The sequence below is a fragment of the Pan troglodytes genome, chromosome 11, assembly GCF_028858775.2.
Source record: "Pan troglodytes isolate AG18354 chromosome 11, NHGRI_mPanTro3-v2.0_pri, whole genome shotgun sequence".
Classification (NCBI taxonomy): Eukaryota; Metazoa; Chordata; class Mammalia; order Primates; family Hominidae; genus Pan; species Pan troglodytes.
In genome coordinates, this window is record NC_072409.2 from 39,521,038 (window position 1) to 39,544,887 (window position 23,850).

Below are 23,850 nucleotides of genomic sequence, written 5' to 3' on the forward strand. Positions count from 1 at the left end.
ATGTTGAAAGGGGGAAGTCCCCAGCTCAGGGGGGCATGACTGAGTGCACTCTGGACCCTGAGCTGGAGACCTGGCTCTGCCACCTCCAGGCTGGGTGCCTCCAGCAACCATCTCCACGGCCTCAGTGCCCTCCTATGTAGAAGAGACCCCAAACACCTCCCTGCAAATGAAACTAAAGGAAATGGAAGCATGTGGAAGAGCGTGAACTGTGGTGCAGACAGACGGGTGCACAGGGAAGGCATTCTGATGATCAGGAACAGACAGGTTAAGGTCAGGACCACCAGGCCTCGAGGCACAGCCCAGGGCAATCCCCTTAATAACTGAAGGCAGCCACAGGGGTTTGGCATGCCTGTCAGCCCAAGCCACTGGCCAACCAGGAGGCCCCAAGAGGAACGAGGCATCTGTACTATGCCCGGTGCTGAGTCCAGCACTGAGCTGCTCTCTGACACATCACATCACCTCCCTTAATCCTCACAACAAACCCACTGGTCAACAGTAGCAACAACAGGCACTGTCCAAGCATTTTGCACAGGGCAATTTGTCTAATTTTCACACTAACCCTATGAGGCAGGTCCACTCTATTGTAACCAAGGAGGAAACTGAGCCTTGGAGAGCTTAAGTCACTTGCTCAAGGTCAAGAGCTAGTAAGTGGCAGAGCTGGGATTCACGCTTGGTGGAACTCTGATTTGCACCAGTTCCCATAAAACCACTGAGAAAAGTTGGGTTGGGGAAGCATGGAAAGAAAGTGTTAGAGGTTCCCCAGAGGCCACCAAGTCCATCAAATCACCAACAACTTTTTCTTTTTCACTTTTCCAGATAGTCTGGGGATTGATTTCATAGCCCCCCCTTGGCTGACACGTGCCCCACATCTGCCCCATTGCCTGCAGTGCCATGGTCCTGGGGAGGGTCCAAGCCTGGGGAGTGAGTGGGGCCTGGCTTGAGTCCTGACTTCACTACCCTGTGACCCTGGAAGAGGCACCCCACCTCCTGGGCATTCATTTTTGAATCTGCGCAATGGGGCTGATGCCACCTACCTTGCAGGGTGGCAAGAAACAAAAGTGAAATCATGTATACAATAGCAAGAATTGACAACGTGCTGGCGGCCCTCGCTCGCCCTCAGTGCATCCTCGGCCTCGGCGTCCACTCTGGCCATGCCTGAGGAGCCCTTCAGCCCACCACTGCACTGTAGGAGCCCCTCTCTGGGTTGGCAGAGGCTGAAGCTGGCTCCCTCTGCTTGTGGGGAGGTGTGGAGAGAGACGTGTGGGCAGGAACCAGGGCTGCACGCAGCACTTGCGGGCCAGTGAGAGTTCCAGGTAGGCGTGGGCTCGGCGGGCCCCGCACTCTAAGCGGCCAGCCGGTGCCACCGACCCCAGGCAGTGAGGGGCTTAGCACCCAGGCCAGCAGCTGCAGAGGGTGTGCCGGGTCCCCCAGCACTGCCAACCGGCCCACACTGCTCTCGAATTCTCACTGGGCCTCAGCCGCCTTCCCGCAGGGCAGGGCTCAGGACCTGCAGCTGCCATGCCCGAGCCCCCTGGCAGTGGGCTCCCACATGGCCCAAGCCTCCCTGACGGGGACTGCCCCCTGCTCTGTGGCGGCTGTTCCCATCGACCACCCAAGGGCTGAGGAGGCAGCGTGGGACTAGCAGGCAGCTCCGCCTGTGGCCCTCATGCAGGATCCACTAGGCAAAGCCAGCTGGACTCCTGAGTTGGGTGGGGACTTGGAGAACCTTTATGTCTAGCTAAAGGATTGTAAACACACCAATCAGCACCCTGTGTCTAGCTCAAGGTTTGTAAATGCACCAATCAGTGCTCTGTGTCTAGCTAATCTAGTGGGGACTTGGAGAACTTTTAGGTCTAGCTAAAGGATTGTAAATACACCAATCAGCACCCTTGTGTCTAGCTCAAGGTTTGTAAACACACCAATCAACACTCTGTGTCTAGCTCAAGGTTTGTAAACACACCAATCAACACTCTGTGTCTAGCTCAAGGTTTGTAAACGCACCAATTAGTTCTCTGTGTCTAGCTAATCTAGTGGGGACTTGGAGAACTTTTATGTCTAGCTAGAGGATTATAAATGCACCAATCAGCACTCTGTATCTAGCTCAAGGTTTGTAAATGCACCAATCAGTGCTCTGTGTCTAGCTAATCTAGTGGGGACTTGGAGAACTTTTATGTCTAGCTAGAGTATTGTAAATGCACCAATCAGCACTCTGTGTCTAGCTCAGGGATTGTAAACGCACCAATCAGCACCCTGTCAAAATGGACCAATCAGCTCTCTGTAAAACGGACCAATCAGCTCTCTGTAAAGTGGACCAATTAGCTCTCTGTAAAATGGGCCAATCAGCAGGATGTGGGTGGGGTCAGATAAGGGAACAAAAGCAGGCTGCCTGAGCCAGCAGCGGCAATTTGGTGAGGTCCTGTTCCCACTGTGGAAGCTTTGTTCTTTTGCTCTTTGCAATAAATATTGCTGCTAGTGTCTTTGGGTCCACACTGACTTTATGAGCTGTAACACTCATGGCGTGGGTTTGCAGCTTCACTCCTGATGCCAGCAAGACCACGAACCCACCGGGAGGAACAAACAATTCCAGACGCACCGCCTTAAGAGTTGTAACACTCACCGTGAAGGTCTGCAGCTTTACTCTTGAAGCCAGCGAGACCAGGAACCCACCAGAAGGAAGAAACTCCAAACACATCCAAACATCAGAAGGAACAAACTCCGGACACACTACCTTTAAGAACTGTAACACTCACCGTGAGGGTCCACGGTTTCATTCTTGAAGTCGGTGAGACCAAGAACCCACCAATTCCAGACACAATAGCACCAGGTACACAGTGGTATCAAGAAATGCCAGTTCTCTTCCTTCCCCTCCCCCTTCTCTATCTCTGTCCAAAGCTGCTCAGCTCTGGTGCCCCCTCCCAAGCTTCTCTGCCCTACTCCTGTCCCCTGTGATCATCTCAGGCTCAAACTCCACTCTCCTTTCCTGTCCCTCTCTCAGGGCAACCTTGGGCTGTTGGCACCTCTGCCTGAGTTGGCTTCGCTGTGAATTGTGAAGTGGTGCACAGGGCAGCATCAGATGTGAAAGCCACTCTGTGTCTTGCTGCCCCAGGTTGGGACATGCCGGTGGGATGGCCAAGGGCTGATGGGCACAGAGGATAGCCACACCACCCAAAGCAGTTGTCTTCCCCAATCACCAGGTAGGCAGGCAACTTGGACCCTTGACCTCATTCATCCCAACTGGCCAAGAGTTGGTCGCCATCCTTGGGATGGACTTTTGCAATACCACTCAGGCCATGACCCCATGGATGGGCATCAGGAGACTCATGCTGTTACCCCAGTCCGGCCCATACACGCTTCAGTCAGTGTCTTCCCCTATCTGGGCCTCGGTTTGCTCAGTTTGTACACAAAGGGCAGTTTTCTGTACACGTTTGTAAAGAAAGAGATGTACAGGACTTCAGGTCCTTCCAGTGCTAAGAGTATAGTTCTATTCTGCTGCATCCACAGCTCTGCTGCATGCACAGCCCTGCTGCCCAAGGTCTGTAATCTCCAGCCACTGCCTTATTTCCATCTCCCTGATTTCTTCTATTAGAGATAGGTTTACAAAGTAGCCCGACCAGGCAAGGAGACAGCTGAAGCTCTGCTGTATTTAGTGACTCTGCTGCTGCTTGCTGTTTTCATTAAAAACGGGCTCCTGGGTGTCCCCACAGTCTGACTCAGTGCTTTCAAAACCACTTCCATGTCTCAGCCACAGGGAGCATTCCCAGGAAGGAGGAGGTCCAGGCCACTGGAAGTTAGGATTGCCTTTCCCATGCGTCAGAAGTGAGCTCCCTGGAGGACTCTGTGACTCACAAGACTGGGGTCCTGACTGTGCTTTCACAGCTGGAGCACTGAGCAAATATAACAAGAGCCATCGTTCAGGGCCATTTCCCTCATGCCAGATGCTGGGCTGAGGCTTGTCCCTGCACTTCATCATCTAACCCTGGAAACAACCCTATGAGATAGGGCTATTAGAATCACCATTCTTGGAAGAGAAGTTGAGGTTCAGAATGGTTGAGTAAGTTACCTAAGGCCACAGGCTTTTTACCCAAGGCTCCAAAGCAATACAGCACAGCGTTTGCCCTTGACAGCCCTCTGATGGCCACACACAGGGTGGCACTGAGGGAGCTGGTGTTGCGGTTCACCAGGGGATTTTGCAAAGTGCCCATTGGCCGTTATTTTCCTGACCTCCCCAGCTGAGTCAACGATTAAGCTCACAGGTCTGGAAACAAAGAGGTCAGACCCAGGACTCTGGGCCCCCTCTAGTAATTCTCAGCCTGCTAAAAGCTGAGCAAGATCACATGGCACAGCATCCCAGTACTCACCGAGGCTTGAGTGTAGGTGACGGCTTCTAAGATCTCAGCTACTCCGTCTGCCTCCTGCAGCCCACTGGTCTCTCCAGATGCCTGTGTGGAGACAAACTGTGCCACACACCGGGCAGAGCGGGCAGGGCCCATAAGAGTTGGATGACTGGGAAAGTCACAGAAACTGACAAACCGACTCTCCTACAGAGACACCGTGTGTGTGTGTGTGTGTGTGTGTCTATGAGAGACGGAGTGGGGTTAAGGAGACAGCGTGTGTGCAGTGTGCATGGCTGGTTATTTATTTATTTTTATTTTTTTTATTTTTTTGAGACAGGTTCTCTCTTACTCTGTCACCCATGCTGGAGTGCAGTGGTGCGATCTCGGCTCACTGCAAACTCTGCCTCCTGGGTTCAAACGACTCTCCTGCCTCAGCCTCACAAGTAGCTGGGATTACAGGCACACGCCACCACGCCAGGCTAATTTTTGTATTTTTTGTAGAGACGGGGTTTCACCATGTTGGCCAGGCTGGTCTCCAACTCCTGACCGCAAGTGATCCACCCACCTCGGCCTCCCAAAGTGCTGGGATTACAGGCGTGAGCTACTGCGCCCAGCCTGGTTGTTCATTTTATTTCTTTCCACATTTTATTGCTCTAACAGAATACACAATGATTTCTCACTCTCTCTAACATATCGACTTTCATTCGATCCAGGTCCCCACCACTCTCCCAGCCTTTGTGAGGCTGTCATTGGAATCTTGCGCTGGGAACAATTACAGCCGAAGCATGACTTCCTGGCATTACCTAATCTTTCTAATTAGCCTCCTAAAGGCAGACAAGGAGCCCGAGTGCTGTGATTTTGTAACCAATTCCTTGTTCTTGGACCCTTGGGTTGTTTCTACTTTTTCAGTATTAATGGCAATGCAGAGACTAACGCGTGACTACACTGATCAGCATCACATGACTGTCAGGCTGGGACCACTGGCTCATGGAACACAGGCATTCTCACGGGCCCAAATTCCACCTCTCAGGGGCTTTCCAACAGAATCGACAGCATTTTGTTTTTTACAAAGTTAACAAAATCAATTTATGTTCTTTTGTGACGTTGACGCCACCCAAAAGGCAACAGGAATTGCAGGAATGTGCTACCTTCTGCTCACCTCTGACTGCATCCTGGACCCCTTCTCCCTGGGAGGCCTCACCCTTGTCATTGGTCAGGCATCACCTGCTCCCTAACTGGCTTCGAGTTCCTCCTCTTTCCTCTTCCTGCTCCCACCTGACACGTTGAGTTTGGGTTTGAGGATCTCCCCCTGTTCCCATCACACTCAGCTCTGCCACTGTATTTGGGTATGGAAGTGGACATGAGCAGCTTATTAAACAGTTCCCAGTTATTCCTTTATCTCCAGCACCTACCCAGGGCTGGCACCCAGCAGGTGCTCAGTCAATCCTTAGAGGGAGGGAAGAAGGAGTCATCTTTTTTTTCCTGCCCACCACTCCATCCCCAGCTTAGGAACGAACTCATTTGCCAAGCATAAAAGCTAAGTTGAGGATCGTTTTTTATAGGAATTTACTCCCAGAATATCTCAGTTTTAACTTTGATTTTAGAATCTTGACACCATTTCTTGGCAAGAAGGCGGGAAAGCAGGCCATTGACGGCCACAGCCATGGAAGATCCTGACACGTTATAAGAAACACAGCTCCCCACACCAGAGATGGCTGATGCTCTTTAAAAAGTGAAATCACGCCAAAAGCCCAAAATAGGACTTGAGGCAGCAGTTGCCAAAATGAGAGGTTTCAGAAACTCCACACCACTGTCTGGGCATCCAGCCCTCCCCAGGCTGCGGCTGCTGGGGTTGCAGGGCCCAATGTGGGATAGTAGGGGAGCTCACCGAGGACTCTTCAGGGTCACACAGCTCCTCGGGAGTCCTGGGGTCGGGGTGCACGGTGAGCTGCTGGAGGGAGCCCTGGGGAAAAGAGACGGATCAGAAGCCACGGTTTGCACATACACAGCATGACTGCCAGTGGAAGACATGATTGTTTTTGCAATGGAGACGAACAGGTAAAAGCGTGAGAATGAGGATGTACAGCCTGCAGTCTCAACCACAAAGCCAGGCCACCTCTTGGCCCACTCTCAGTTATGGGGGGACTCTCCTTGGGCCAGTATCATACTGACCCCTGGGCCAGAGAGGCCCTTGGGGAGCATTGTGTTCAAGTGTGCACACCACAGCAGCCTCCTGTCTCCAGGTCCCCAGCTTGTCAGCGGCAGGCCCTGAAACGCACATCTCCCTCTCCCAGAAAGCTCTTTCCCCTGCAGCTCAATGCTTCTGGGTTTGAAGGCCTCGTCCCAAGAAGGGCTACCACAGCCTCCCTGCCTCCACTCTCCTCCCCTCTCCCCACACCTGACAGCTTCCTCTCCATGAGGCTCCTAAAGTGAGCATTTAAAAATTGCCCTTTGTGTTTTAACTTCTTAACATTCTCCAATGTCTTTCACTCTACTCCAGATAAACCCAAACTCCACCCCGTGGTGCTGTCCTGTTCACCAACGAGACATCAGTAAATACATGTGCTGACTAAATGAGTAACTACAATAACTTAGTGACCTTTAGAATGTCTTATTCATAAAAGCCCATTTTGATAGTAAAGTCAGTTTAAATTTTTTTTAAGTGCACATTGCCTAGAAGGCGGGAAAAGCTACCTCTCACTCTGGTATTCTAGTGTATCCCACCTTTTCAGAAATTACTTACGTGCAATTGTCACCCATATCCAAAGATCAAACCATTTAGGGCTATAACAAACCTTGCTCTTTTATATAAAATCTTAAAACGTACAAAGTGCTTTCACACAGATTATCTTATTTGACCTACAAGACTGTGGGGTAGGTTTTCTTATCTCCACTTACAGATAAGGAAACACAGAGAGGATCAGAGAATCTGGATAACTGTCTCAAATTCACAAGGTAAGTTGAAAACTGAGGATGGAAATCTAGGTTTTGGGGTTCCAGGCCTAGTGTTATTTCCCATCATAACACGCATGCTTCTTTGAGGACATAAGAATAAAATAATAACAATAATAGTTGCTCCATTTATTGCATGGCGAGTCTGTTCATCCACCTCCCTGATCTACCTGGAGTGGGACTTTAACTCACAGTGAATCTCTCGAGCCCTGTAGCTCCTGCATTGCCCACGAAGATTCCAGCGCTGGACTCAAAAGCCAAAGCCTGGGAGGACCGCTGGAAGGGGAGGCGGCTGTGCTCCTCACAGTTCACGAGGAGGGTCACTTCCTCACCCTGGACAATCATGGCGAAGCGGTTCCACCTGTGGGTCATCACAGGCACCGAGAAGGCAGCAGCCTCTTGGGACACATGGGAGCCTGGCTCCGTGTAGTAGAGGATGATCCGCTGGTGGCCGTCCTCCACACCTGAGAGCCGCAGGCCCAGGTAGATGACCTTCTGGAAGGCGTCAGTGATGGCGAAGAGCACGCCACCACGGGTGCTGCTGGGCTTCACCACGACGCTGATGGCGAAGTCCCTGAAGAAGGTGGATGGGATGAGAGTCCTGGCTGGGCGGCCAACATTGGCACCAGGCCCGAAACTGTAGGCCGGGAAGCCACCATAGCCTGTGACAAAGGATACGGACGAGGGCAGCGGGACACCGATGAGCTGCGTGAGGTCCAGGTGACCCTGGGAAGCAGTCTCTGCAGGGAGGGAGAGAGAGGCCGCGCTTTACAGGTATATTCCACTTTGCTTGAAAATGAGGAAGAAACGCAGTCACAAATGAAACGGGATCACTCAGGAACCCCACTGAAACTGTAGTTCCTAAATGGTTGTTTTTCAAACGTTTTGACAACGACCCACAAAAAGAAATGCATTTGCACTGCAACCCAATATACACACGTGTAGACAGATATCTGTAACACTGAAACAGAAGTTTCATAGAACATGATTTAATACTCACCAGGCACTCAAATATTTTTCTTTTCATTTAATTATTCTTTTTCTGCTTCATTTTATTAAAAACATGCTGGTAATTAATTACTAAATTGATTTTATAACCCACTAATAGTTCATGACCTGTAGTTTGGAAAACACTTATGAGTAATCCCTAGAATATATAATGTTCCCCCATTGACTTGGAGATTTTTTTTTTCCCCACTATAAAACTGAATAGGGGCCAGGTATGGTGGCTCACGCCTAAAATCCCAGCATTTTGGGAGGCCCAGGCAGGTGGATCACTTGAGGTCAGGAGTTCGAGGATAACATGGCCAACATGGTGAAACCTCATCTCTACTAAAAATACAAAAATTATCCAGGCATGCTGGCACATGCCTGCAATCTCAGCTACTTGGGAGACTGAGGCAGCAGAATCACTTGAACCCTGGAGGTGGTGGTTGCAGTGAGCCGAGATTGCACCACAGCACTCCAGCCTCAGTGACAGAGGGAGAGTCCATCTCAAAAAAAAAAAAACAAAAAAACTGGATAGGTTTGTTTTGTTTTGAATGAGGTCTATTGTTTAAGTGCCTCTGAGTGTGCAGGGAAAATCAGGGACACAGTGAAGTGTTCCCAGGCCTCAAGGCAATTGAAATTTGCGTCATTTTCATCGCCTTTGACATCACCGCCATCACCATCCACATTCCCTAAGCTCTGTCTGCACCAGGCCCTGCTCTAAGCTCTCTACATACATTAGCTCATGTAATCCTCACAACAAACCTATGAGGTTAGGTACTCTTATCCCCATCTTACTTCTGAGAAAACTGAGGCTTAGAGAAATTAACAAATTTGCTCAAGGTAAGTTGCATGCAAGTTTCAAACCCAGAGCATCTGACCCCAGAGGCTATGCCACCACACCTTGCAGGGAGAAATGGTGGAGCTCCATTATGGTGTCCTGAAAAGGCCCCCAGGCTCCAGAATGTTGGCCCATCCAAGTATTTTCCCCAGGAGAAAGCTGCAGACTAGCTTGCAGCAACATGCACCCACTTCTGAGTTGACATCCAAGGTACCAGTAGTGAGACAGGAAGGCAAGTCCCAGGGAGAGGGGGACAAGACCACTGTAGCCAGGACAATGGACAAGTAACACCCTTTGGCCTTGGAAGTGAAGCCGGATCCTGAGGATTCAACCAGATGAGGAGGCCTGGAATGAGTAAGGATCAGAATCGAGCAGTGTCCTCCTCTGGAGGCCAGAGGGCAGGGCAGACTGACTGATGGCTGTCTGGGCTATCGCCAAAGGCCAGAGGCCACTGAGAACCTAAGTGGTTTCTGAGGACTTGGCGGGTTTGTCTCCAGAGAAAACCCCAAACACTCGAGAGACCCTCTAAGGAAAGCCCTACCTGAGGAATCAGCCTGATTTCCAGTTTACCCAACTTGCCACCATCTTATTGGACACAACTACGTAGCTGTGTGAACTCCAGTGAGTCACTGAACCACTCCAAGTCTGAGTGTCTTCCTCTATCATACAGGCACTAGAATGGGCTCCAAAAGAATGACTAAATGAGACCATCCACGGAAACCCCTGGTTAATAATGGTAGCAGTGCAACAAACATTCGCTATTCTTTATTTTTATTATATCCACTGAACAATCTCAAGAGGTCAATGTGCAGGGATAATCACTCCTGCAGCACCGACCAGGAAAGCGAGGCTGACATGGGAGCCTGCCTCTGTGCCCTTGAGCTCCCTTATAAAGAATAATAACAATGTGGTTTTCATGCATAGTTTTACTCAGTCCTCACAGCAGCCGTGGAAATTAACTGCTCTTATCCCTTGGGAAGATGAGATGACTGGCCCGAGGTTACTCAGCCAGTAAGTGGCAGGACATTTTCGAGCCATGGCTGGTGTGATTTCTGGCTGATTCACTGCTGTAGCCTCACTGAGACGGGGGAGTCTGTACCGGGGTTGCGGGTGGGGCTCCACCTAGTCTGCCTACTATATCAATGACCTTTCAGCAGCAAGAAGGATGGAGTCAAGACTCCAGGTGGTCCAGGAACTCAAACTTCCCATGAATGGGTATGTATACTCAGTGGCTGGGAGAGGGAGATGCCCTGACTGCCGTGCCCCCATCTCAACTCTGCAACACTCACAGAGAAGGCTGCTTACCGCCAGTACTAACCTCAATTATTATGAAATATCTAGGTTACACAAAAAAATACAGTATAAAGAACAATATGAGACACTTGGTTGTTAAATGGTTAAAATACCAAATTTTATGCTATGTATGCTTAACCACAATTTTAAAAAATGTGACTAATTAGCCTATAGCGTTGTTGTGAGGATTAAAGGACATAACACAAAGTGCTGGCACATGGCAGATGCCTAAAAAGTGGTGGATATCATGGCTGGACACACTGTGGCTCACAGCTGTAATCCCAACACTTTGGGAGGCCAAGGAGTGCAGATCACTTGAGCCCAGGAGTTCAAGGCCAGCCTGGGCAACATAGTGAGACCTCACCTCCACAAAACAACAAAAAAGCCAGGTGGTGTGCACCTGTAGTCCCCGCTACCCAGGAGGTTGAGGTGGCAGGATTGCTTGAGCCCAGGTGGTCAAGGCTGCAGTGAGCCATGATCATGCCACTGCACTCCAGCCTGGGTGACAGAGCGAGACCCTGTCTAAAAAAAAAAAGAAAAAAGGTAGCCATCATCATCATCATCATCATCATCACTGTCATCTAGACTTGCTGGTTTAGAAAAGAACCGCAGAGGTCACCCGACACAACTCTATCTGTTGATAAAGTTGTATCAGGTTGTAACTGGTGACCTCTAAGTTTCTATCGTACCAGACCCTGCCCTGTCTGATTTGATAACCAGGAGCCACATATGGCTATTGAGCACTTGAAAAATGGGTCTTCCCAACTGAGATGTGTCATAAATGTAAACTACAAACTAAATTTCAAAGACTTTGCTTGGAAAAATATCTCAATACTATTTATATTGATTATATGTTGAAATCATTTTAAAAAACAATGGATAAATAAAATACATTATACATTAATGGGTGTGGTCATGTGTGCCTGTAGTCCCAGCTATTCGGGAGGCTGAGGTGGTAGAATCACTTGAACCCAAGAGTTTGAGGCTGCAATGAACTACGATCATGCCACTGCACTTCAGCCTGGGCAACAAAGAAATATCCTATCTCTCTCTCTATATATCATTTTTTTAAATTTTAAAATAGGGCCTGGTATGGTGGCTCATGGCTGTAATTCCAGTGTTTTAGGAGGCCAAGGTAGGAAAATTGCTTGAGGCCAGGAGTTTGAGACCAGCCTGGGCAACACAGAGAGACCATCTCTACAAAAAATTTAAAAATTAGCAGAATGTGGTAGTGCATGCCTGTAATCTACTACTCTGGAAGTTTGGCCAGGAGGATCACTTGCGCCTAGGAGTTTGAGGCTACAGTGAGCTATGATCACCCCACTGCACTCCAGCCTGGGTGGCAGAGTGAGACCTGTCTCTAAAAAAAATAATTGTAATATTATGAGGAACAAGTATGTGCCCACGACTCCACTTAAGAAAGACAGTATCAATTCAGCTGAAGCTCCATGAACTCTCTTCAGTCCTTTTCCTCTGCCCATGGCTCTGGCAGGAGCCATTCTTGTGAATTTGGTGTTTATCACTCCCAAGCATTTGTATGTCCACTCGATACGTGTTTCTAACAGAATGTAGAACCAAGGTGTGTGTTCTACACCTCATATAAATGGTGGCATGATGCACACATTCTTCTGAAACTTGCTTTTATTTTTCACTCAGCATTGTATTTTTTAGATTTATCCCTGTTGATACATGTGGCTCTGATCTTATATTTTCTTTTCTTTTTTTTTGAGACAGAGTCTCGCTCTTGTTGACCAGGCTGGAGTGCAGTAGCACAATCTCGGCTCACTGCACCCTCTGACTCCTGGGTTCAAGCGATTCTCCTGCCTCAGCCTCCTGAGTAGCTGGGATTCAGGTGCCCACCACCATGCCCGGCTAATTTTTGTACTTTTAGTAGAGACGGGGTTTCGCCATGTTGGCCAGGCTAGTCTTGAACTCCTGACCTCAGGTGATCCGCCCACTTTGACCTCCCAAAGTGCTGGGATTACACGCGTGAATGAGCCACCGCGCCTGGCCTGGCCTTATATTTTCACAACAGTACTCTATGGTATAAATAAGCTACAATGGGTTGATTCACATTTCTGTTGGTGGAAGGTGAGGTTTCCATCAATATTACAAATGATACTGCCACGGACTCCCTTATACACATCTCCTCCTGCTTACCTGTGCAGGTAATTCCACAGCTGGAAGTGGAATTATTGGATAATATGGGTATGTGCACCTACAGCTTCCCTGAATGTTGCAAAATTGTTCTCTGAAGCAACCGTGTCATGCATGTCGCAGACCCACCAGCAGCATATTCTTGCCAACATTTAAGGGAGGCAGAGAGATGCAATTTGGGAGAGGTCCACGGGGCTTTTCAACTGTAGTGATAGTGTTAATTGTTCAGGTGGTATTCAAAAGAAATATTCATTGTATTTTTCTTTATAGCAAATTTCATGGAAAATATTTCATACAATTTTTATGAAAACGATTAACCCCTCCTCGACAAAAGAGCACATCTGATCCTGTTGCTATCCTGCTTAGAAGCCTTCTGTGAAATAGGATTTTTCATGGCCCTCAGGGCCAGGGCTGACCAGGCTGCTGCCACCTGGCTCAAGAGGCCCTCTGTGGTCAGGACCCAGCTGCACTCCCTACTCCCTGACATGCCTGACACAGCCCCGGCGTGCCCCATGCTGTCCCAGGGACTCCCACCCCTGCCAGGAATGCTTTCCTCTGTGCCATCTGCCCCAGCCCAGCCCAGTTATTTTCACTGAATGACTCCTGCTCATCAGCCCAGGCCTCGCTTCCCCTGAAATCTCGCTTCACCTCCCGCACCCACACCCTCCCCTCTGGGGGCTGCATTAGAAGTCCTCTCTGTACACATGGGGTCCTCCATCATAGCCCCCGCATGTCACTATTGGGTCACTTGCCTCTCTTCCCACTGGGCCATCTGTGTTCCCAGTAACCAACCCAGGGCTTATAGTGAATGAATGAACAAATGAATGAATGTGTACATATTCTCAAGTCCCCTCTTTTTTTTTTTGAGACAGAGTCTTGCTCTGTTGCCCAGGTGGGAATGCAGTGGCATGATCACAGCTCACTGCAGCCTCCACCTCCCAGGCTTAAATGACCCTTCCACCTCTCAGCCTCCCAAATGTCTGGGGCTACAGGCATGCAGCATCACACTCAGCTAATTTTTTCATTTTTTTGTAGAGACAGGGTCTCGCTATATTGCCTACGTTGGTCTCGAGCTCCTGGACTCAGTGATTCTCCTGCCTTGGCCTCCCAAAGTGCTGGGATTACAGGTGTGAGCCCCTGCGCTCAGCCTCCAATCACCTCATTTTAGAAAACACTAAACTAAGGTTAATAGAGAGGAAGTGTTTGCTGGCCATGAACTCAGATTTGATTCTCAATTGAATGCTTATCCTCTCCAGTTTACAACTTGCTTTAAAACAGAAATTAATTTTAGTTAAAAGATTGGTAAATTTGGTTAAATTAGACCACTTAGAAAAAAAAGTTCTGCATAGAACTAATAATAATAATAATAATAATAATAATAAAGATAATCCCTGCAATGTCAAAGAAAACCCCAAAACCATGAAATGATTGATATTTGCTACAAAAATCACAGCAACAAACTCATTTCTCTAATATGCAAAGTAAATGAATACCCAAAAGAAAAATGGGCAAAGAATAGAAAATTCTAGACACAGTAAAAGAAATTAAAATCTTAAACATATGAAAAATACTCAACCTCATTCATAATGAGAGAATGAGTTAAGATTACGAAGGGATACCATTTTCCCTATCAGATTGGCAAAGATCAGAATACGCTGTGTTGGCAAGGGTTTAAGGCAGCAGGCCTTCTCCTGCGTTACTGGCAGGAGCATAAATTGTTATAACGTGGTGGGAGGCAATTTAATAACATTTATCAAAATGGCAAATGTGCATGTACTCGTTGACCCAGCAGTCATACTTCTATGAATTTTTTAACAGATAAAGTTACATATGTGAAATATAAAGTACATACACAAATATTCACAGCATCGTGGTTTAAATTTACCTAAAATTCCCATCTTTGGGAATGATTAATATAATAAATGATGACAGGTTCACACAACGAAATCCAAGGCAGCGTTTCAAAAGATGTGATTCCTTAAGTACTAATATGAAACAATCAAGATGTACTATATAAAAACAGACAAAATAACAAGGTGCGGAAGTGAATTGCTATCAGTTGGAAATGTATGTACTAATACAAATTAAATATACAAGATATATTTAAATATATATGGTATATTACAATAGCTCTAGAAGAATACACAAGAAACGGGGCAGTGGTTGTCTCCAGGGAAGGGAGCTGGTGGCTGGGGGCTGGGAGACTTGCTTTTCACTGGATATCTTTTTATACTTTTTTCTATTTTACAGCATATACATGGTATGAAAAGTAAAGACATCTACATATTTTTAAAGAGATTAACTCCTTGCATCCACTTATAGAAATCATAAAACCTATTCTTCTTGCTTTTCCTCACTCAGATACAGCTTATCTTTGTACAGAAAGAAAGAAAAAAAGAAGGAAAAGAAACAAAGAAAACCACACATCCCACTGAGATTTCTTTTCTTTCCTCCACGGTTTAAAGATAAAAACAAAACAAAACCACAAACACCCTACTGAGAGCTCTGCTTTCTTCTTCACTTATCCAATCCAGTAAAAAGCTTTTCCTCTACTTCCTCTCTCTTTCCTGCTGGGAACAGGAGGGGGAAGCCTCTTTCTGCTTGGAAAATTCCTGGTGCCACAGAGAGTAAAAGCACCAGAGCTTCACATCCTGTGGCTTGTTTCCAAGTGGTGTCTCTGAGGGATCCAGGGCCAGGTTAAGCGTTCAGGGGACACAGGGAGAAGGGCCTGAGAGGCTCCCACTCAGAAAGCTCATTGCTTAAACCAGCCTAGTGCTTCCCATGGCCAGTAGATCCAGGCTTGCACGTAGCAATTCTGGGAATTCTTATGCCCAGGAGTCTGCTTAAAAACAAAAATTCATGAATCTTTCCAACATCCTTGTTTTCTAGACAGGGAAATTGATGTTCAGGGAGACTTCCATGGCCAGGAGGCACAGCCAGGAAGCAACAGATGGGGCAGCCAAGCAAGGGTGGACAGAGTCTTGGTACCACGAGTCCCAGAGCTGGTGCCCTCCCACAGCCCCGACCACTCCAGGTCCTGGCCAGTGGTTGGTCAGCTGGAGAGGGGGCAAAGGAGGCAGCCTGCAGTGGAGAACATCCTCTTCCTTGGACACAGCTGGGATGAGACCCCTCCTTTGCCCTTTACCAAACACAAAGCCTTTGGGCGATGACTTCCTGGTGATCAGGGGAGGTCCCTGCCCACTTCCCATGTGGGGATTCAATGAGACGACAGATGGGAAATGCAAGGTATAAGCTTAACAAAAATCAAAGTCTGCAAAAAAGATCCCTTCCTAACCCTCCCACCCTCCATCCCCCTAGACCTCAGCCATTCAAGACAGGACACATGGATAGGCGCTGGCCCGCAGGCCTTGTTTCCACAGAGTCCGCCAAGAGGGAGGCCAGCCATGAATGTAGAGCAAGCCCAAGTCAGCCCCAGCAGCCCAGCTCTGCTCTCAGCAACCCCCACCACATCCTTCCACATCCACTGTCCCATGGCATGGCGTGGTAGGGGACGACCCCTGACCTGGAGTGACCCATGCTCACTCGCGGCTGCGCCTGGGCCTGCTGGCTCATTTCCCTTTGGCCTCCAGCAGGAGGGCCACCTGCTTAGGCAGCCACCAGGGAGGGGAGGAGAAGCCAGGGAGCCAAGACAAACAGGCCCAGCAACTGGGTCCATGGGCTTGACCTTGGATGGCTCTGTGCTGGGCAAGAAGGGAGGAGGGTGGAGATCACAGCTGGTGGGAAGACATCCCGCCATTTTGGAGGGGATTGGGGACTGGCGTGGAGCATGCTGATGGAACTCTGCAGCCTGAGGATTCTTGGAAGCGGCCCACACTTATCCCCAGATAATAATACTTCTCTCAGAGGACAGTTGTGTGACTTAAATAAAATAATATACCTAAAATGTTTGGCACACTGCTTAGCACACAGAGTGCTTAATAAATGGTAGCTGCCATTTCTTTCACTATTATTATTACCCTGCTATTTCCCATGCAATTGTCATACTGGAAAACTCAAGGTATCCTGAATGGGTCCTACATTTTACACCTTTGAGCCTTTGTGTATGCTGTTCCCTCCACTTGAGGAACTGCTCCACACATCTCAGGGCCCAACTTCAATGTCATCACCTCCTCCATGAAGTCTTCTTGGATTCCCCTACCAGGTAGTCTGGGCATTCCCGCTCCTGCACTTGGCCCTGACTCTATGTAGCATATATGGCATTATATGACTAAGGTGTTGGACCCTACCATCTTGGAACCTCCTTAAGTGTAGGAACTGGCGTCCACTTCTCCCTGTCTCCCCCACACCCAGGCTCTGTCCCTGAGCAGGTCCTCAGGAAGTGTTTGCTGGCTGAACTAAATCCTAGGCATTCCCGAATTGAAGGTGCCAGGCTCACAGTCTGAGGCCCTGGTGAGAGTCACTGAGGTCAGGCTCCAGTCTGACATCCAACAGTGACCTCACTGCATGCCCATCCATCACCTGAAAGTCCACGTTCCCTCCCATCTCCACGATGCTGGATCCACTGGCCCAGGGAGCCCATCTGGGAGGCATGAATCCATGGGGCAATGAGAGACCCAGGGAGGGGAGGAAGGACTCAGGTTCAAGACTCTGTCTGTGACCTTGGGCCAGCTGCTCCCCCTCCCTGATCTCAGTTTCCCCATCAGAGAGTTAGACCAGATAGACTCTCAGAGCCACATCCACTGTGATTTATTCTATGTATTTTCACTGCCTTCAAACACTTCCTGGGGCTACATCTGACCGGTCTTATTCTCTCACTTCATTAATGCTTAGAGATAGCTTCATTTCCAATGGGGGTTTTCAACTTACTTTTCCAATTCATGAATTTGATCATATTTCTAAAGCTCCCACATTGTGCCTTGTGTAGCGCTGGAGACATGGAGCTAAGCCTGGAACATGTGTGCTCAAGCAGCTCACTATCTAGGTGACCATTAGCAGTCATCTGCTCCTATTACAAGCTCCAAAGCCTTCAATGGCTCCCCAGTGCCTTCAGCATAAAAGCAAAATTCTACTCGAGACACCCTCTGCTTCATCTCCTCATTCTCCCCCCGTGTCTTTGCCTTCACTCATGCTATTCCTTCTAGTAACATCACTCTTCCCCATCTTCTCACATCTAAATCTTTCCAGTCAGGCTCAGCTGCACCCCAACACACGGGGGCCCCACTCTCACTCTGCAAAAAGGGCCAAAGTCATCCCCCCTCCTCTAAACATCCACAGAGCCAAGGGGATGCTGTGAAGGAACGGACACAGGGAGAGACAACCTGAGCCTCCCTCCCTCAAATCTAGTTCAGACTCCTAAGTGCAGTTTTGGGGTGGCCCCTCCTCAGGGCGCAGAGAGGAGAAATCAGACGGTTTCAGAGACAGAGGAGGCAGAGGAAAATCTGAGCAGTCAGGGCAGGGTGCGACTTTCCTCCCAAGGGTCCAAAGCCAGTTTCCATGGAAACCAGGCAGAATCCCAGCCATGAAGAAACAGAGCAGGGTTCAGGTTTTCCTTCCACACAGATGACAGCGATTTGGCCAGAGATGAAGAACAGGAGCGAACTCTCACCTCTCCTCCTCCTCTCTGCCACAGGCTCAGGGACATCATCTGGCACCTCCCCTACCCCGCTGGGCCTCGGTTTCCCCTTCCGTGCGATGGGCTGGATCAGTCCTTCCATCTGTGGGGTCCTGAAGCAGTGCCCGGGACTAGCCTGAGCTTTGGAGCCTTGCCTCCCTAGAGAACTGTAGCTGGCTTTGCAAAGCTCCCTCTCACAGATGATCATCTGGGACCTGAGCCCAGCGCTAGCGCTAGTTAGCATTTAAAGCCGGAGGAGGCTAAGGAGCGTTCCTCGCTCCAGGTGAAGGAGCGCTGCGGATATGTCCGGACGGAGGCGCGAGGGAGGCTGAGGACGCCCCGGGACCGTGCGCGGCAGCGGCTCCTGGCGGTCTCTACGGGAACTGCGCTTCCACCAACTGCAAGGAAGGCTTTCCACCTGCGCTGTGAACCGGGATCCCAACAACAGACTCAAAGCGAAAGGTCTGTTAAGGGACCCAAGAGAGCAGATCTGAGGCCATGCAGTGAGTGTGGCCAAGCCAGGCCTAGAACCCTTAACGCCTCCTTTCCCTCCTCTGCTGTTTCTCTGCACCGAGTGCTGGGAAAGGCTGAAGGTGCCCCTCCTGGGTCTCTACCATTCCCACACACGCCTCTAAAGACCAACGGCACACTTCAGTCAGCTTAAACGGGGCCACGGTGACTCCTGCAAGCGGGTGGGTGTATTCCCACTGGGGGGCCGGGGCTGAGGGGGTCCAGATGACCCTATACTGCCTGTGGCCTGGGGCTGGACCAGTAGGATGAGGGTATGTAGGGTAAGGTGGGGGGACTGCCCTTGGGACCCCAGAAGGGCTCCTCTCACCTGAGTTTCTTGGCACTCAGCCCCTGGGGAGAAGAGGAGGTGCTCAGTCCCCCTCCTCTGTGCCTGCAGCATGGGGGGCAGACAGTCGGAGAAGCCACGTGTCCCTCCTCCTTGCCCTTTGTCAGCTTGTCCTGCCAGCAAGTTGGGAGGGTGGGGTTCTTGCATCTTCTAGGACGGTTCTTTCCCTTCCCTTTGGACACCCCTACAGAGAGGTGGCCCCCAAGGACCCTGGGTATGTCTAAATCACATCTGGCATGTGACTTCCCTTTCTCCCACCTCCCTGGAGGGACAGGAGTTCAGCAACCGCAGACTATGTGGGACAGTGCAGCTCACCACCTGGGGAGGAGCTTCCTACAATGCTCACCCATCCAAAGCCACCTGGCTTCCACCTGCTCATCTCCACTCACGGCCACCTGACCATTGCTGCACAATTCGAAGTCTTCAGAAGTCCTTTCTCATGTTGAACTGAGGCAACCGCCCCTGCAACTCCCACCCACCTGGCTGGGCCTAGCTCTCTACCCCTCTGAGACCACACACAAGTCGGCCTCAACTTCTACATCCTGACCTCTCAGATGTTGCATGGGGTGGTGGAAAGGGCCTCAGCCTGCAAGGTGGACTCTGCCACCAACTTGGCATATGACTTTGAGCAGTCCCTTCCCTTCTCTGAGCCTCAGGTTCAATATCTGTCAAACTAGAGCCTTGGACTAAATATTTTCCAAAGGCCCTTGCCAGGTCTGACAGCCTCATCGTCTGCCTCCTCCTTGTCTCCTGCCAGTGTTTCAGTTTTTCTAACCGCCCCTAACTGCCGGTTCTTTCAGTCCACAGCCTTCAGGCCTGGAAGGAATGACTCCAACAGGGGCCGGGACAAACCCAGCCCTCCCCACAGACTTCCTTGTCTTTAGCCAGCAAGGCCTGGCCAGAGGCAAGGAGCACTGTGCTCAGGAAAATGTCACAGCTCTCTGCCTGTGTGGAAACTCAGCCCCACCCAGGCTGGAGTCTCTGGGGGCTCCTGTTTCCACCTGACTCCCTTTCTGAGGAAAATGAACACAACACAACTCATGGTGCCTGAGGGTTTATCTGCACCCAGCAAAGATGCGAGAGGTTCTTAGAAAAACCTATCACCCAATGCATTTCTTAGAAAAAGAACTGTTTCCTTGCCAGGGAAAAAATCCTGGATCAACTTAGAAAGGAGACCTGGCTCGGCCACAATCAAAGACCCTATTTTTCTGAATTACAGAAGAGCATTTTTCTACATGTAAACTTAGAACGCCTCCTTCTCTTTTCCGGTTTTCATATATAGCATAGGAATTTTCCTGTTTAATGAAGTTACTGTATAAGCTCTCCTCCCTCTCTCTCTCTCCCTCCCTCTCTCTCTTTCTCTCTTGCTCTCTTGTTCTCTCGTTCTTGCTTTCTCGAGCCTCTGACCTAAACTAGAGAAGACGATTTGAGGAAGCCTGGAGCTGGGGTCCTGGCTGAAGCTTGGTTTTCCTGGCCAGCAGCTGAAAAGCACTTAGCCCAGCAGGAAATAATCCTCACCTGTCCAGTATCCTCTCCTGTTTCCAAAGCATCCTCTTACCCGTTCCTTCTGCCAGGAGGGAGGCAACGCAGGGATCATTCTCTCATTTTGCAGAGTAGGGAATCAAGCCCCAGAGACAGGAAGTCACTCACTCAGAATCCTCAGTGCAGCAGCCAGCACTGAAGATGTGAAGCTGGGCTCTGCCTGTTACAGCCCATTGCCTTTCAAGCTTTCCTTGTGGCTCTCCCAGGCCCAGCTGCATACCTCTGTGTTCCCTCAGTCCCCCTCCATCCTTCCTCCCAGACACCCTCATCTGTCTGCAGTCCAGTGGCCAGTTCCCCTTGCTCTCATATGCTTAGACATGGGCCCTGGGCATGGACCATGCCAACTCATCTCTCGGTCCTCAGCACCAGCACAGAGCCTGGCAAAGGGGACTCTGAATGAACAGAATGTCAAGAAACAACAGCATCAGCAGCTAAAATTTTCCGCAGGCTTGCTGCATGCCAAGTGCTGTTCAAAGGGCTTTCCACAAATCAGTCATCCTTACACTTGATTCTTTCTGAGATGGATGATATTATTACCCCATTTGCAGGTTAGAAAACTGAGGCTTAAATTACCGTTCCAATTCCATGAGGTTAATAAGCAGTTGGAGTCAAGATTCAAATGGGACTAGGTAAGGTAGCCTGGTGTGAAGGTTGCAGCCCTAGCCACATATCAGAGTCACCCCTGGGAGCTTTTAAAAGTCAGAGGTCTGCCCCTTCTGCTTGGGCCTAGGGAATCAGAGTCTTTCAGGGTCTTGCCTGCGTCAATCTGATGCCCACTCTCAAGTGACAGCCACAGGTAAGGGCTAACTGCCTGGGCTTTGGCATCAGACAGACCTATGCTTAGTCCTGGGTCTGCCACTCATGGCCTTTCCACAGATCACCTCGCCCCTCTGTAGCCTCCTAATCTATAAAGTGGGGCAGCACTAGGACCTGGCTCACAGAGATATTGTGAGAACGGACAACACAATGAGAACCCTACTTCACACAGGGCCTGGTGTGTAGTGAGCATTTGGTAAACACTGGGAGTCCTCACTCATTGGGTTGGGTGCTGACCAGGGCCGGGCACTCTCAAGCTGTCAGTGCACAGCACCTCCGTTCAGCCTCACAACCACCTGCTAGCCATGAAAGAATTAGCAACATAATTGATGAACAGGCCCAGCGGATAAGGAACTGAGGAGAACAGCCCAGAGAGAGAGAGAGTGGGGTGGCTCCCCCGTCCTGTGATCCGGCTCTGCTGAGAGCATGGGGTGACTCCCCTATCCTGTGACCCGGCTCTGCTCACCACCGCTCCCTTCACACATGCCCACGTGCATGTGCACACACGCGGACCCCTCAGTCCTGGCAGCAGTTAGCCGCAGTGCAAGAGCATATCCCATCTCAGGAAGAAGCAGTGGTTCCTGCTGTCTTGCTGCAGTGGGGGTCTTTACGTCCCTTCCTTTACCCCCTTCCCTCAACCTCTGTTTCCTGGATCCTGGGCACAGAGCCACCCCAGGGACCATGTGGACTAGGTGGCACAGTGAAGGCCAGCAGGTGCGGGCAGGCGTGAGCACCCATGGGCATCTGGGAAGAGTTTCGTTGTCAACTCTTCTCGGTGTACAGACTTTCCCTTTCCATTTGGGGAACAAAGACTCTTTGAGTGCATTGAAGGCCTTGAATCCTGAGGATGACATCAACTGAAATGAGTCATCACCCCCACCCGGCAGGCAGCTCTGGAGGGCTCAGCTCAGGGTTCTGGGAGGAAAACACATGGAAAATGGCACGGAGAAAAAGGGGCCTGTCAGGGGCATGTGAGGGGCACGGGATGGGAGCATGCAGTGACCTGCTGGACATGGATGCTCTACAGCCCATGGCTCCTGGAAGCCGTCAGGCCCAGCATTCCAAGGCGACACAGGACTGCTGGCAGGGCCAGTGTAGACACATAGACCAGGGGGTTTCAAGCAGTATGTTCCAGGGCTGGGGATGAGAAAGGGAGGGGGATACAGGAGGCCTTAGCAGGAGAAGTCCTGCCCCTTGGCCCCCTAACACACAGGCACACATGCACACACGGATACATCCACAAATACACAGTACAAATCTGTTATTCTTACCACTCTCTCATACACACGCATAGGTTCACATACTCATAACACACACTCATAGACATACTTTCGAAGGTTCACGCCACACAAACTAACACATAGATATACAAATACACACACGTTTATATACTCCAATATACACCGACTCATGCACCTCCACCCGCACTCACCCTAGACTCATACAAACTCACACACTGACACATGCACACACTTACCTACTCACACACTCACAACCTATTCATAGACCCTGTCCCACACACTAACCCACGTCCGCACACACTCACCTACACTCATATACATACACCCAAGCAATTCAGACTTCATTTGTTTAATAATTTGGGTTCCATTAAGTCTCATTTGAATGAAGAGTTCTGCGGCTAAAAACAATCAAACCAATCATCGAAAGCCCTTCCACATCACAGCTGTGGAAGCTGGGGTGTTGTAGGGGCAGATATTTACAGAGGAGCCCACAGAAAGTCTGAAGCCCACACTGTCTTCTCCTGCTAACCCCTTAAGGGCTCAGAGAGCTCAGACTGCTCTTCCCACACACAGGGTTTGGTTTCTCTGATTTGGGTACATTTTCTGCATTTCCCTCCTTTCCTCGTTGTCAGTAAAACCTTCTCCCTAGAATTATGGACTTGGGGTCCTGGCTTCACAAAGCACTGAACTCCACGATCCCTCTATTGGAAGCTATGCTAGAAATAGTACATAAATAAATTCAGACAGCTGCTGTGAACAGGTGATGCCTGGCATGTAATCCAGAGCCTGGCATAGGTAAGTGCTCAATAAATGTTTGTTTTGTGCATGAGTGAATGGGCAATAGTTCCTGTATACGGAGCCCTTACTATGTCCTGGGCACGAAGTGCTTTACTTGCATAGCGGTGGTTCTCAACCCTGGCTGCACAGTAGAATCACCTGGGGAGACTTTTTTTTTTTTAAACTACTAATGCTTATGCCTCACTCCCAAAGATGTTGATTGAGCTGGTTCAGGTGTGGCTTGGGCATGGGGAGGCTGCACAAACTTCCCAGTTGATGCTAATTATAGCCCCTGACTTCTTCACAACAACCCCACTCTTTTTGTTCCCAATTTACAGATGAAGGAATGAGGCACTGGGAAGTTAAATAACTTGCCCAAGGGCACCCAGCTATCAAATCCCAGACTGGAGATTTTAAGCCCTCATCTGTCTGATGCGAGGCGTTGAGTCTGTCTCTGCTGCTCTCCAGGGATGTCACTTCAA

At 49.7% G+C, this 23,850-nt stretch overlaps 1 protein-coding gene across 3 annotated transcripts in view; it reads right to left on the reverse strand.

Annotated features, from left to right (window-relative positions):
- The window catches only part of COL15A1 (collagen type XV alpha 1 chain), a 126,861-nt gene that overhangs the window by 77,013 nt on the left and 25,998 nt on the right, over window positions 1–23,850 (reverse strand). For all 3 annotated transcript variants that reach the window (XM_016961321.4, XM_016961323.4, XM_016961322.4), the window contains exons 3-5: window positions 7,479–8,026; window positions 6,223–6,297; window positions 4,359–4,439 (exon numbers count right to left, since the gene is read on the reverse strand). In XM_016961321.4, coding sequence (XP_016816810.3) covers window positions 4,359–4,439; window positions 6,223–6,297; window positions 7,479–8,026 — 704 coding nt within the window. The remainder of the gene's footprint in view (window positions 1–4,358; window positions 4,440–6,222; window positions 6,298–7,478; window positions 8,027–23,850) is intronic.